Source organism: Moschus berezovskii, chromosome 1 (assembly GCF_049115385.1).
Source record: "Moschus berezovskii isolate FMDL1 chromosome 1, NW_MosBer_1.0, whole genome shotgun sequence".
Taxonomy (NCBI): Eukaryota; Metazoa; Chordata; class Mammalia; order Artiodactyla; family Moschidae; genus Moschus; species Moschus berezovskii.
The window spans coordinates 77,438,459-77,453,198 of NC_142460.1; the positions used below are offsets into that span (position 1 = coordinate 77,438,459).

Here is a 14,740-nt window from a genome sequence, read left to right on the forward strand (position 1 = left end):
TAAGCAGGGTGACAATATACAGCCTTGACATACTCCTTTCCCAATTTGGAACCAGTCTGTTGTTCCATGTCCAGTTCTAATTGTTGCTTCTTGACCTGCATACAGATTTCTCAGGAGGTAGGTCAGGTGGTCTGGTATTCCCATCTCTTGAAGAATTTTCCATAGTTTGTTGAAATCCACACAGACTTTGGCATAGTCAGTATAGCAGAAGTAGATGTTTCTCTGGAATTCTCTTCCTTTTTTCAGTGATCCAGTGGATGTTGGCAACTTAATCTCTGGTTCCTCTGCCTCTTCTAAATCCAGCTTGAACATCTGAAAGTTCACAGTTCATGTATTGTTGAAGCCTGGCTTGGAGAATTTTGAGCATTACTTTGCTAATGTGTGAGATAAGTGCAATTGTGTGGTAGTTTTAATATTCTTTGGCATTACCTTTCTTTGGGATTGGAATGAGAACTGATCTTTTCCAGTCCTGTAGCCAGTGCTGAGTTTTCCAAATTTGCTGAAATACTGAGTACAGCACTTTCACAGCATCATCTTTTAGGATCTGAAATAGCTAAAGGTAGGTCAATATATCATGAAAGGCTCCTTTCAATCAGCAAACTGTCCACACCTCCAAGATCTCCCGTTCATATAAAAACCTCTGGCTTCCTGGAGTTTCTTTTAAATTTTTCATTCTAGATAATCCACAAAACTGTTTTATGATGGTTTGGTTTTATTAAGATGTAATGTCTCAGAGACTTTTTTGTCCCTTTCTTGGTACTGTGACTTAAGTACCTTCTCTCTATGACCTTTGAGCAAGTTACCTAACCTTGGTTTATTCCAGATTGTTTTAAGGATTAAATAAGACTTGAAAGAACTTGGCAAAGCACCTAAAAGTAGGTGCTTAAGCTATGACTAATAGAGATTTAGTTGTGGTCATAGTAATAGTAATAGCATTTAGTAGTAACACTAAATAGTAATAGTATTGGTAATAGTAATTTAATAGTAATTTAGTTGTGGTCACAACAATAGTATTGTCTCTCCCTCTCCCCGCACTAGACATTTCATTGTTTGCCTACGTTTTGTCACCTCTCTTCCCATTTGCTCCGTGAAAGCAGGCATTCACATGCAGGTTCCTGCCCCATCCCCTTTATATCTGGGGCCTCTACAGTCTCTCAGGATCTCCTGATGTTATAGGTTACAGGGACGCTTTGCAACTGAATCCATCTTTCCCAATGAAGGGACAAATCCCTCCTCTATAACAGTCGAACTCCCAGAAAACAAGCAAAAAAACCTAAGTCTGATTTCTTTAAAAAATATCTTTTCTCCATCAGTTAAGCTACTTTGGCCAGTCATTCCCAGAAACACAATAAGGAAAAAGCCATATTCTCACCAGTCTCCCAACCTCAGTCTCTGACTGCCTATCTTCCCACAACAAAGTGACAGATGGAAACATTCTAAATAGCAAGGCATTTACTAAAAGATCAAGCATTTTGAACTTCTGGATTCTCACAAAAAACAGCCCCTTGCATAAAACAAGAACAGTGAAATATAGCTTGTACTGAAGGACCTGCAGGGCAAGCCTGCTTCCTTAATTATAGTAAGTTCCCTACGTATGAACGAGTTCCATTCTGAGAGCATGTTCATAAGTCCAATTTGTGAGTCCAACAAAGTTAACCTAGGTACCCAACTAACACAATCAGCTATACAGTACCATACTATAACTTTTCACACAAATACATTTAAAAAAAAAAAAAAACATTTTCAATCTTACAGGACAGTGCCTTGAAAAGTGCAGTAGTACAGTGCAACAGCTGGCACACAGGGCTGGCATCAAGTGAACAGGCAAGAAGAGTTACTCACTGGAGAAGGGAGTAGAGGTGGGAGATGACAGACCTGAAGGATCGTCAGCCAGAGAAGATGGAGAGAAAGCTGCAGTTTCACTCACGCCTGACGATGGCGCAGTTTCTCATTCTTGGCTGGATTCAATCCTCTATCTACCCTCTTGAAAAAATGATCCAGTGATGTCTGGGTAGCAGCTCTTTTATCCTGATCATAGATGACACGATAGCCCTGGATTGCATTCTAAATGACAGGCGCGGCCTTTGTGTACTGTTCTGCATTTGGGTCCTGTGCCTCAAAAGCTAACAGTGCCACCTCAAATAAAGAACGTCCCCTTGCCGGGTCCCATGTCATGAATCTCTTTGGTTCTTTGGTTTCTTCTTCTTCCTCTGGTCTCTCTTTGTTTTCTCTCTGGGCCTCCAGTTCCATCAGGTCTTCATTAGTAAGTTACACAAAGTAAGCGCACAAAAGCACAACCCCTTGTAGAGAATGCATGCACATGACAATGTACACCAGACGCGTGAACTAATTTACATGATTAAACATGCAAACACACGTTCCCATCTTTGAAAGTTCACAGCATGAATGTTCATATATCGGGGCTTTATGTACTGGCCTCCAGATCACAGAGGCTCAGTGAAATGCCTTCCAATTTCTTCTGCTGTTGCCACCCAATACTTAGGACACCTTTTGGGGTCCCTTCTCCAGAACATAATCTGAGGCCCCTGTCTCCCTTTAATTTTCTGTACTCTCTCTTGTTAGGAATACAGCAACCCAGAATATTACGTCCATCTTTATGTGGGTATGTACTTTGCTTCAGGAGTAAGTCTGTGATTCTCTACAGGCAGTTCAGTTCAGTTCAGTCGCTCAGTCATGTCCGACTATCTGCGACCCCATGAATCACAGCACGCCAGGCCTCCCTGTCCATCACCAACTCCCAGAGTTCACTCAAACTCATGTCCACAGAGTCGGTGATGCCATCCAGCCATCTCATTCTCTGTCATCCCCTTCTTCTCCTGCCCCCAACATTTCCCAGCATCAGAGTCTTTTCCAGTGAGTCAACTCGTCGCATGAGGTGGCCAAAGTATTAGAGTTTCAGCTTTAGCATCAGTCCTTCCAATGAACACCCCAGGATTGATCTCCTTTAGAATGGACTGGTTTTATCTCTTTGCAGTATAAGAGACTCTCAAGAGTTTTCTTGTCTACAGGCAGTACTGTCTGTCTATTTTCAGGAAAGCTGTTACCAATAAAAATGGTGTCTTATGTAAGAGTTTTTACTAAGTGTATTCTGGAAATACCTATATAAACCATTAAAGAAGTCTGTCTTCCTGTTTATACTTCCTGTTCTGCTCCCGGCTCATACTTGAATTCTCTCCCTTACCTAGCTTCCTTTCTTCTATGCAGAATCTAATTTTTTGAACTAGAGATTCCAATTCACAGAACTTTGTTTTCATTGTTTCGTGAATTCTTTCCCATCTAATGCATCCTTGTTCAGCCTTCTCCTTTTCAGTTCCTTCCATTTTTCCCCCAGCCCCTACAAATAATGATTTATCTATTGTTTGGCATTAGATCAGTGGTTCTCAGCCCTGGCTTCTCCGAGGACCTTTTTAAAAAAGTGCCCTGAGATGATTGCCTAGAAAATCCCATGGATGGAGGAACCTGGTAGGCTGCAGTCCGTGGGGTCGCTAAGGGTCGGACACGACTGAGCGACTTCACTTTCCCTTTTCACTTTCACACATTGGAGAAGGAAATGGCAACCCACTCCAGTGTTCTTGCCTGGAGAATCCCAGGGACGGGGGAGCCTGGTGGGCTTCCGTCTATGGGGTCACACAGAGTCGGACACGACTGAAGTGACTTCACAGCAGCAGCAGCAGCCCTGAGATGAAGCTTATCCCAAAACAACTGCACTAAAATCCCCAGAGAAGAAGCTGTGCATCAGAATGTATTCAAAGCACTCAGTTGAAAATGCTGAGTTATAAAGGAGTATAAATATAAGGTCATAACCTTCCTCTGAGAAGACTCTTGAGAGTCCCTTGGACTGCAAGGAGATCCAACCAGTCCATTCTAAAGGAGATCAGTCCTGGGTGTTCATTGGTAGGACTGATGCTAAAGCTGAAACTCCAATACTTTGGCCACCTAATGCGACGAGCTGACTCACTGGAAAAGACTCTGATTCTGGGAGGGATTGGGGGTGGGAGGAGAAGGGGATGACAGAGAATGAGATGGCTGGATGGCATCACTGACTCGATGGACATGAGTTTGAGTGAACTCCGGGAATTGGTGATGGACAGGGAGGCCTGGCGTGCTGTGATTCATGGGGTTGCAGAGAGTTGGACACGACTGAGCGACTGAACTGAACTGAACCTTCCTCTACATTTATGCCCCTCCAGAGTCCCCTCCTCACTAGACCCTTAATCAGCACATGTACTGACACAGACCAACACTGTGACGCCTTGTCCATGAAATTCAGGATAAGGCAAGAACGATGGGAGCATTTTTCATAGATCTAGAAAAGAATATGGACTAGAGGAACCAAGTACTCCAGTTAAACTCTGATCTCCAAATTCAGATTAGCATTTACAGCCTAATCTTTATGTGTCCTCCTTGAAGGTCACAGACACAGAAATAAGAGCAGAGGCTAGAAGATGCCAAAGGACACAGTATTTAAGGAGGCACCCACTTTCAGTGCCCTTTCTGCACTTACAAGACCCTGAGAGTGAGTGCCTCCTTAATCTTTGCATTTTAGGAGTCTCTCTTTACCTCATCCTAGTCCTCATTCCAAGTGGAGCTAAAATGAGAGCTTTTCTAAAGGAATGCTGGGAAGAAAGGATGATTTTCATCATCCAGTTCAGTGAAAATTTAATGAGTAAAACTGATACATCCCCCTGAACATATCCTAGCATTATGATTTCAGAACTTGAAATGAGAATTATGACCTGACATTAATTCCCAGGGCTGTACTCTCCCCCAAATCCCACTCTCAATATGCAGCTCATGGAAGGTGATGAAGGAGAAGTTTTAATCAGAAGAGCAGCAATTTCTATTCGTGTTAGGAAAGAATGACAGTATATTTTAAATTGAAAGTTGAGTGTAATGATACTTTCTCTAGTAACATACTCAATATCTCTTAATTTCAATTCTTCATTCATCATCTCCATTGTCACAAGGTACAACTGGATTATTCCATGTGGAATGCCTAGTCCAGAGCTGGCACGATTGAGCACTCAAAGCTGGTAACCATTTTGTCTCATCAGGAGGATAATGGAACTCAGGAAACACTTACCACTCGAGGTCACCCCATCAGCAATTCCGCGTTATTTAAAGACAGAGTCCGGATAGGTACCGACTACAGGCTCTACCTCTCTCCAGTCCAAATCCACGATGATGGCCGGAAGTTCTCTTGCCGCATTGTAGTCAGGCCTGGCAGAGTCTTGAGGAGCTCCACCACGGTCAAGGTTTTTGGTAAGAGTTTCTGTTCTCTGGAGTCTCTGCCATGCTCCTGTTACTGTCTCCAGATTCTTCCCCCGCCAAAGATGAAGCACTCTTGTTAGCTAGAGAGCAGCCACTCAAGGGTCGCTGTTCTGGAGTTCTGTTTGTCTTGACACTTGTCATTCATGTTGGGGGTGGGGATGAGGGAAGGAAGCTAAAGAATGATGATTCAGCTGCCATAGATTATCAGTTTCCTGGTGACCACTAACCACTAATTTACGTGCCCTACCATATGGTTTTCCATATGACCACTACTTTATGGTTTTAACGTCTCTTGAGAATATGGGAAGTCTCTTTCATTATAACTCCCAAAATCTAGTTGCTTAGTTGTCTAGTTGTATTAGTTGCTTGCTGGAGCAAGATGGAATAAGGCCAGTGTGAGAAAAGGTAGATGACAAACACAGCTCCAAAGAAACTCTGCAGGAATCTCCTCGCCCCCACCAAGGCCAGCTGGGGTGAGAGACTGTCCAGCTCCTCCAGCAAAAGAACCTGCAGGGCTGGCCCTCTGACCCTGCATTTGCAGGAGAGTGGGGCTTAGCTGAAATATCCACTGTGGCCTCAGTCAGACTGCAGAGACTCTGCAGGTTGCAAATTTAAGGGAAATGGGAAAATTCTGTTTTGTTCAGTGATGCAAGGAAATATTAATGAATAGAAACTTGTTGGCTTTAGATATTTTTCATTTTTGTGACCAAGAACTGTGTTTTTCAAAACGTCATTTTTCTGTTATTTTTATTTTTTGAGTTTATTTTTTATTAAAACATCATTTTTAAATGAAGGCCAAGAGGAAAGCAGTGATGTGGATGAGCAATTCATGTTTTTGAAAATGAGGTAAAAGAGAAAATAATTCACAAAACCTAAGAGCATGGACTGGTAGATTTTTTTCTCAGTTAACTGAATGATAGGATAAGTGAAAAATCTTTGCTTTTATCTAGAACCTTATTGAATTACTACTAGAGATCACACAATCCAGTATTTTAAAGGAAATGCAAACCCTTCAGGTCACAAATAAGGAAATAGCTGCAGCCAAAATGTATTTAGTTTGAAGTCTCTTGCTGATCGCTTCCCCCATATGTCTTTCTTTGACTCTGTCTTTCTCTTGCCTTCCTTCCCTTGCTCCTTCCTTACCTCCGTCTTTCTCTGGCTCTCATCTGGGATGGGTTAGGGAAGAATCAATTGCTCCCATGATCAGGTTCCTTATTGTGCCTAGACAGTGTCCTGTGATGAGTTGGAAAGACTGTTCATCTCTTTGATTGATACCACCATTCTCTCATTTATGGAGTGTGACTGTCTTAGCCCAAACACGAGACTGATTCATCTGGCCTCACTATTGGCAAATCGATGGAGGCAGTCATCCAGGATGTGAAAAGAAATAATTCTGTGTTAGGCAAACTGTGTCCCATTTGACCAAGGGTTTTTGTACCATAACTCGATCTAATTGCCTTGTCAACATTTAAACCATGTCCTGTGTCTCTTTGCTGCATTAAAGTATCTTCATCTTGGCCTAGAATGCTTTTCACTCTTTTCCATCTCATCCTTATGCCGCTCTACATCTCTCTGCCTCTATATTTTGTTTGCTTCTTCTTTGAACTCCTTTCAGTGGATGCTTAAAAATATGACAGTGCCCACTTGTTTGAATAACTAGACTTTTCTGCTTTCTGCTTTTCTTTTTTAGCAAATGGGCCAGATAGGTTGTGTTTGGACAGTCTTATCCAGTCTTTAATCTTTTTGGGGTGTCACCCGAGTGTATATCATAGTGATCCTGGCACAGAGTTATACTGCATTCAGGACCCACTCTGCATCCCCAGGTGATGCCTCAAATAAAATAAGCCAAAAACAAAAACATGAAAGCCTTGAAATAAATACTCATATGTGTCACTGAGGAACTCTACATGTCGTTCATCTAGTTTATTTCTTCTTCCTGAATACCTTTGTCCTCTACCAGACCGTCAACCAGAAGCTTGCCCTTTGCCACTTCCTGGATCCCCCTCACTAGTCTCCTATGACTTGACTTTCCTTATGGGGAGTCCCCTGCCATCACAAGTTTGTTCTTGCACAATCTTGATTCCCCCCAAATAATCTGTCTCTATCACCGTTGCAACTTTTAGTATACTTGTTCCTGCCTTCAGGCCCTTCATTCTACCAGCATTTGTTGCTAATAAGAGGTCAGAAATAGGCCTCCTCCCATTACTATTGTATCTTGGTTTGAGTTCCCCTGAAAGAAAACTTTGAAACAAGGATTTGAATTAATTTGAGAGATAATCCTAGGAAATATAGGAGTGGGGGAAAATATGTCAAGGAAGGGAAGGAAGATAATAAAATGTACATGATCAAGCCAGTTAGCGATGTAGGCTTAGAGCTCACTCCCACTGGGAAATCGTGGAAGAGCACACATCAGAGATACCCGCAACAAAGGCAAGGAAGTTGGGGCGTTATCCACAACTCCCCACCTGTTACCACCATTAACCCTCTGGGACTTCCAGTCTGCCCTGTTTGTGGACTGAGTGTGTGTCCATAACCCCAGTAGATCTTCAAGAGAGAGTCATAGGTGTGCCTAACAAGAGGCTGCATGGATGCAGCAGAGGCTAAGTGGATGTAGCAGACACTGATGGTACCTGTGACAAGGCTCTTAATATTTTATCCACAGGTTCATAGAAGGCTATGTCTGTTATACTCAATTTATCTTGAGGCTACTTCAGTTCAGCATGATGTTCTCAATGTCTGTTTTATGCTGGGCACTATCAATGCTAGAGATGAAGAGATGAATAAAGCATTCTGGTTTCAAGAACTTACAGTGTAGCAGAACAACAAAATCACTGAAATAGTCCCTGATCTTTTCTGATGCCAAGCAACTAAATAAGAACCAGGTGCTTTTCCGGTCTCCCTTCAGGGACCTTAACTTATGCTTTATTTCTAGACCTGTGTGCACATAGACTGTTCTTCTCTTTTCTCTGCCCACTGCCTGTCCCCTCCCCTCCCTCACATCCCTTCTGTCACCTGCTCCTCCTGTTGCGGTTTAGTTGCTAAGTCATGCCCAACCGTTTTGCAACCCCAGGGACTGTAGCCTATCAGGTTCCTCTGTCTGTGGGATTTCCCAGGCAAGAATACTGGAGTGGATTGCTGTTTCCCTCTCCATGAAATCTTCCTGACTCAGGGATCAAACCCTCATCTCCTGCATTGGCAGGTGGATTCTTTACCACTAAGCCACCTGGGAAGGCCCTTTTCACCTGACTCACCCATAATCATCTTTAAAGCATCAAATGTCCCATCTTCCAAAAGCCTCCTCTTATTCCCCAAGATTGGGTTAGAAGCTTCTCTTAAAAGCTTTCTTCAAATTCTGCCGCTGCTGCTGCTGCTAAGCCGCTTCAGTCGTGTCCGACTCTGTGCGACCCCATAGACGGCAGCCTGCCAGGCTCCCCTGTCCCTGGGATTCTCCAGGCAAGAACACTGGAGTGGGTTGCCATTTCCTTCTCCAAAGTGTGATGTCCCTAATAACAGTTCTTATATTAATTCTAATTTCTAGTTTTTGTACATGTATTTTCCATGTAAATCTAAATTTCTCAATGAATATGATGTGTCCACCTTTGTTTCCTTGGCATCTAATATACTGCTGGAACACAGTGGGAGTTTAATATATATCTGATGAGTTATGAATTTTTCACACACACGTGTGAGCACATACACACACACATATACACACACTAGTGACCAGGCAGGGTATCATTCAGGACCACTAACTAACTGTTTTATTTGCCTTTAAGCTAAGCCGGAAATCCCCATGATTGTGGAAAATAACTCCTTGGATGTCATTGGAGGGGTGAGTCACATTAAAGCCTTTGAAAATTGACAGTATAATATGTCAAGGTGTGTTCATTTGCCTCATTGCTCAGAATGTTTTCTCAAAGGACCTTAATCCAATTAATTTCTGATAGGAATAAAGGTAAACTAATTTGATTCATCAAGGCTGTATATTGTCACCCTGCTTATTTAACTTATATGCAGAGTATCATGAGAAATGCTGGGCTGGAAGAAGCACAAGCTGGAATCAAGATTGCCAGGAGAACTATCAATAACCTCAGATATGCAGATGACACCACACTTACCGCAGAAAGTGAAGAAGAACTAAAGAGCCTCTTGATGAAAGTGAAAGAGGAGAGTGAAAAAGTTGGCTTATAGCTCAACACTCAGAGAACAGTTCATGGCATCCAGTCCCATCACTTCATGGCAAAGAGATGGGGAAACAGTGGAAACAGTGGCTGACTTTATTTTTGGGGGTTCCAAAATCACTGCAGATGGGGATTGCAGCCATGAAATTAAAAGACACTTACTCCTTGGAAAGAAAGTTATGACCAACCTAGATAGCATATTAAAAAGCAGAGACATTACTTGGCCAACAAAGGTCTGTCTAGTCAAGGCTATGGCTTTTCCAGTAGTCATGTTTGGATGTGAGAGTTGGACTATAAAGAAAGTGAGTGTGGAAGAATTGATGCTTTTGAACTGTGGTCTTGGAGAAGACTCTTGAGAGTCCCTTGGATGGCAAGGACATCCAACCAGTCAATCCTAAAGGAAATCAGTCCTGAATATTCTTTGGAAGGACTGATGCTGAAGCTGAAACTCCAATACTTTGGCCACCTGATGCAAAGAACTGATTCATTGGAAAAGACCCTGATGCTGGGAAAGATTGAGGGCAGGAGGAGAAGAGGATGACAAAGAATGAAATGTTTGGATGGCATCACTGACTCAATAGACATGAGTTTAGGTAAACTCCAGGAGTTGGTAATGGACACGGAGGCCTGGCATGCTGTAGTTCATGGGGTTGCAAAGAGTCGGACACAACTGAGTGACTGAACTGAACTGAAGTTGATTCTAGAAACCAAAAGGGAATTCTTATTTTCTGCTTTAGGGCTGTCGGAATGTATGATCTTGTGATCCTTAGTCCTTAAATTTCCTGGAAAAATTGTCTCAGTCGTTTAAATTTCTGTTGACTAAAAATTGAAGTAGATAGTGAAGGAAACAGAGAAGGCAATGGCACCCCACTCCAGTACTCTTGCCTGGAAAATCCCATGGATGGTGAAGCCTGGTAGGCTGCAGACAATGGGGTTGCTAAGAGTCGGACACAACTGAGAGACTTCACTTTCACTTTTCACTTTCATGCATTGGAGAAGGAAATGGCAACCCACTCCAGTGTTCTTGCCTGGAGAATCCCAGGGACGGGGGAGCCTGGTGAGTTGCCATCTAAGGGGTCGCACAGAGTCGGACACGACTGAAGTGACTTAGCAGCAGCAGCAGCAGCAGCAGTGAAGGAAAAGTAGGGTGGAAAGCAGTGTGAATGCTGGTGTAAGAATGAGGTTTTGCTCAGCTGACACTAATTTGTTCTAATTCAATTCCTATATCAGCTTTCCCAGTGTTTTTATTTTTAAGTGGTAAGAGGAAATGTGCCAATCTGAACTTTTTTCAGAATTCTGGCTATTTTTAGGCAATATAGGAAGAGCAGGAGGAAAAGGAAATTGGAATCTGACTTTAATTTCTTGGAAGTAGTTCCTAACCCCTAGTCTTTGGGATCTGGTCTCACTTCTCAGCTCTTCCTCCTATTGGCTGTGACCTTGTGCTAATTAATTATTACATCTTTGTAGTCAGGTTTCCCATCTATATGAAGGGGATGAGGAGAGTTTATGCATATTGTTGTTGTTTTTAAGATGGCTTCCCAGGTGGCATTAGTGGTAAAGAACCTGACAGTTAATGCAGGAGATGCAAAAGACACGGGTTGGATCCCTGGGTCAGGAAGGTCCTCTGGAGAAGGGAATGGCAACCCACCCCAGTATTCTTGCCTGGAGAATCCCATGGACAGAGGAACGTGGCGGGCTACAGTCCATAGGGTCACAAAGAGTTGGACATGACTAAAGTGTCTTAGCATGTTGTTTTTAAGAATTGAACAAAATAATGTGTGAAAAGTTCTTAGTTCTTAGCTTGATATAAAGTGCTTAATAAGCATTTTCGTTGATGTTTTGTTACTCAGCTGTCTTGTGACATTATGACTTCATTCAAACTTTTCAAAACCCCAAGTAAAATGAATATTCTTCATTAATTTTCAAACATGTCCTATTAAATGGGATTAGAGAAAATTATACTCCTCTTCTAGTTTCTTCTTAGTAGTTTAAATAAAAGACATAATCTCATGTTATAATGTTTGGTAGGTGTTTTTGTTTCTTATGAGGATTTTTCTATAGTTTCTTGGGCCAATGTTCACAGGTAATGTGGACTCAGTCCATGTATTGTTCTAATTCATTTCCTCCACCAGCTTTCCCAACTTTCCAATCACAAGATTGGATCCAAGAATTTCAGTTTTTAAGAAAAGGACTTTGTCTTATGTGTCATCAGATTTTCTCTTCTGTACCCATACTTCTCTAGGCACTAACTAGAAAAACCAGAGAATGTTCCTTCCTGGGGAATTAGTGAATAATCTCTCACAACTCCACATAATCAGTTGCAGGACACAGCTTGTCTATGGATCTTTTAAGACCTTGCCAAACATTAGTAATTTCTCACTCTGATATTCTTATAATCTTCATTGTATTTTTAATAGCATATTAACTCTTCAAAGACCTTTCACATACTTTTACCACGTGATACTCTGAAATAAGCTCTGAAATAGGTAGAGATCTGTCACATCACAGATGAGAAACGGGAGCCTGGAGAGTCTAAACCACTGGCTAAGCCACTGACAAAAGGCAGAACTAGGATGAGAATTTAGCATGCCCATACCCAGGCAGGATGGCATAGCAAAGCAATCATGCTTCAGGGGCCAATAGAAATGAGGTCAAATCCTGATTCAACCACTTACCAGCAAGATAGCCTCATCAAGTAGTTAAGCTCTATGCGTCTCAGCTAACTCATTTGTAAAGCCAGGATCATGATAAATATTATGCTGGGTTCTTAGGTACATTAGATTTATCCACAGTAACGAGTAAATAGCACAGAGTCAACGTCTCAGAGATGTCTTTTTTCCATGCACTCACTCTCTTTCACTTATTCCTTCCTCTGCGTGTATACTCATAAATCTACTGTGTGACTGATTCTCAGAGACAGTGGGGAATAATGAAATGGCAGAATACAGATTGTGGAATTTGATAGATCTTGGTCTGAATTCTCCTTCACCACTATTAATTCCGGGCCTTAGACCTCAGATTCCTAGGTTTCTCATCAGTGAGCAGGGACAAAGACTCCAACCACACAATGGTGACCTAGGGACCAAATGAGAGAACCACATGCAGTGTCTACCATCTGGCAACCACAAGTGCTCAGTAATGGTAATTTGCTTCCCCATTCCTTCATCTCTTAGAACTTATCATGCACCTATGGAATGCCTTACTAGGTACTACACATTCACTACACGTTAGAGCAACAGGGATTTGAACTGTGTCTTCCAGTGTCACCAGTTAAAGTTATGAAGTGTATGGTTAATTTAGTTTTCTCATAGAAGAGAAAAGTCCCCTGATTATTCTAACACTGAAGACTTTCAGGCTTAGACATGATAGAGAGTGACAGTGACACTGTCATATCCTCTATGGATGTCATGTTCTTACATGTTTCCAAGGGCTCAGCTTCTCCAGGGCCCCCAAAGTGGCACACAGCCTTGCTGCCACAGCTCCATGGGAAAAAAGGGAGTCTTTAGCCTAAACTTCAACACCTCCCCCCACCCCCCGCCCATGTAGCAGATTTTTGCTCTAGAGCAAAAGATACTGGGCCAAAGAGCCTGTGAACCCAGCCCACAGCCATATCCACTCTGATAATGCAGCAAAAGAAGACTCAGGAGAGATACAGGAAAATTCTAGTTTACTCAACAGGGCAGTCTTTCCATGATGTCTCTTTCCACATGGGTCTCTTTACTTGATCATCTCCATGGGGTCCTCTCCTTGTCACTCTCTATTATGTTTTATAAAATTTAGGGAAAAAACTAGAAAACAAACAAATAAAAAACTACTTCACATGAAACAGGAAGCAAAAGCAAATGGGATTAAAATGCCTAAAAAAGGAAGAGAGGTTAAAATAATGAGACTCATGGAAAAAAGACCCTGTAATCTTAAAACCAAACATCGGAGTTTAGCAGGAGAGCTCCATTAGCTATTTGCAGAATTTGATTGTTCGTGTTTATTTAATTTTGGTTTTATAAAACTTGAGTTTCTATGGATTTCTTGTCCTTCTTAAACGCTATTCCTTGTGTGTGTTTGTTTTAGATATTGCAGCCTCTTTTTTCCTCCTAGCTCTTTGTGGCATAATAAGGCTCCTGAGTCCATATCTCCAGCCAGGTGATGACCAGTCATCATTTGCAGCAGTGAGCCCTGAGCTTTCACCACAGGTGGAGAGGGTCCTCAAAGGGGCAACACACTTTTTGGGGGGAAACCACAAGGGAAGTGAAAGCTTTAATATCAGGCACATTTCTAGAAAAAGAGGGAATTACAAGACTACAATACAGTGTGGGTTTTTCACAAGTCTGGTGTTTGGACTTGTGTCTTTTCCACAAACAGCTCACAGGGAAGACAAGATATGGCTGTTAGAGCTGCTGACAAGTCTAAGAACAAGCAGTAGAAAGGGACCACGTAGGTAAGGACCAAAAGGGGTATGATGCCATATTATACCAACATCTTGTCTGCTTTAGGGAGATGAGTAACTGAAAGCACTCACACTGTCTACAAGATGAGATACTGGCTTAGTCTCCACTTGTCTTCTGCATCTCTCACCATACCCTCCCTCCCACTCCCAACCCAGTTTTAAATATATGTAAATAATAAGGTTTAATAGGAGTCATCCAAAACAAGTCAGCTCCAGCACAAAGGCCAGAGTGGTTTCCAGTTTGATCTTATTCAAAGCCTGTGTTAACATTTTAAACATGGTCTCAGCAGCCCAGGGAATTTACCTTTCTTATGGACTGCTGGATTCCTTTTTCTCAAAGCATCTCTGAATACTTAAAGATGAACAGCTTTTTAAAAATTGGAGAACAAAGCATTGGCATGTAGCTGTAATGCCAATAATCTGAGGTGTATAATCTGAAACCTACTGCTTGAATGAATGAGTGATCCGTGTGGTCTGTGGATACAAAACAAAAGGAACTTTACTCATTAAAACTGACCTCAGAAGTGAAGAAAATGTTCTCTGTCCTTCATTCTCCCAGACAGGCAAGGTCTCTTACCTTTCCACGGTGAACTTTCTCTGGGGAGCTGTCTTTCTCAGCGTCACATTACTTCTCTGTCCCTTCTTCCGTTTTCTGCCTCTTCTTTTTCTCCTTATATAGGCCATCTCTCCACCTTTTTCTTTATCTTTCTGAGTTTCTTTCACCTCCTCCTCACAAACTCCTCCTCTAACAAAGCTTAATGTGAAATCGAATTATGTTTTTAAAATATTTATGAACAAATTTTTATATGCTCTATTTTTAATG

General features: G+C 42.0%; 1 protein-coding gene across 3 annotated transcripts in view; it reads left to right on the plus strand.

Annotated features, from left to right (window-relative positions):
- The window catches only part of CD96 (CD96 molecule), a 104,431-nt gene that overhangs the window by 23,317 nt on the left and 66,374 nt on the right, over positions 1–14,740 (plus strand). For all 3 annotated transcript variants that reach the window (XM_088836851.1, XM_088836853.1, XM_055418298.2), the window contains exons 4-5: positions 5,076–5,283; positions 9,069–9,124. In XM_088836851.1, coding sequence (XP_088692977.1) covers positions 5,076–5,283; positions 9,069–9,124 — 264 coding nt within the window. The remainder of the gene's footprint in view (positions 1–5,075; positions 5,284–9,068; positions 9,125–14,740) is intronic.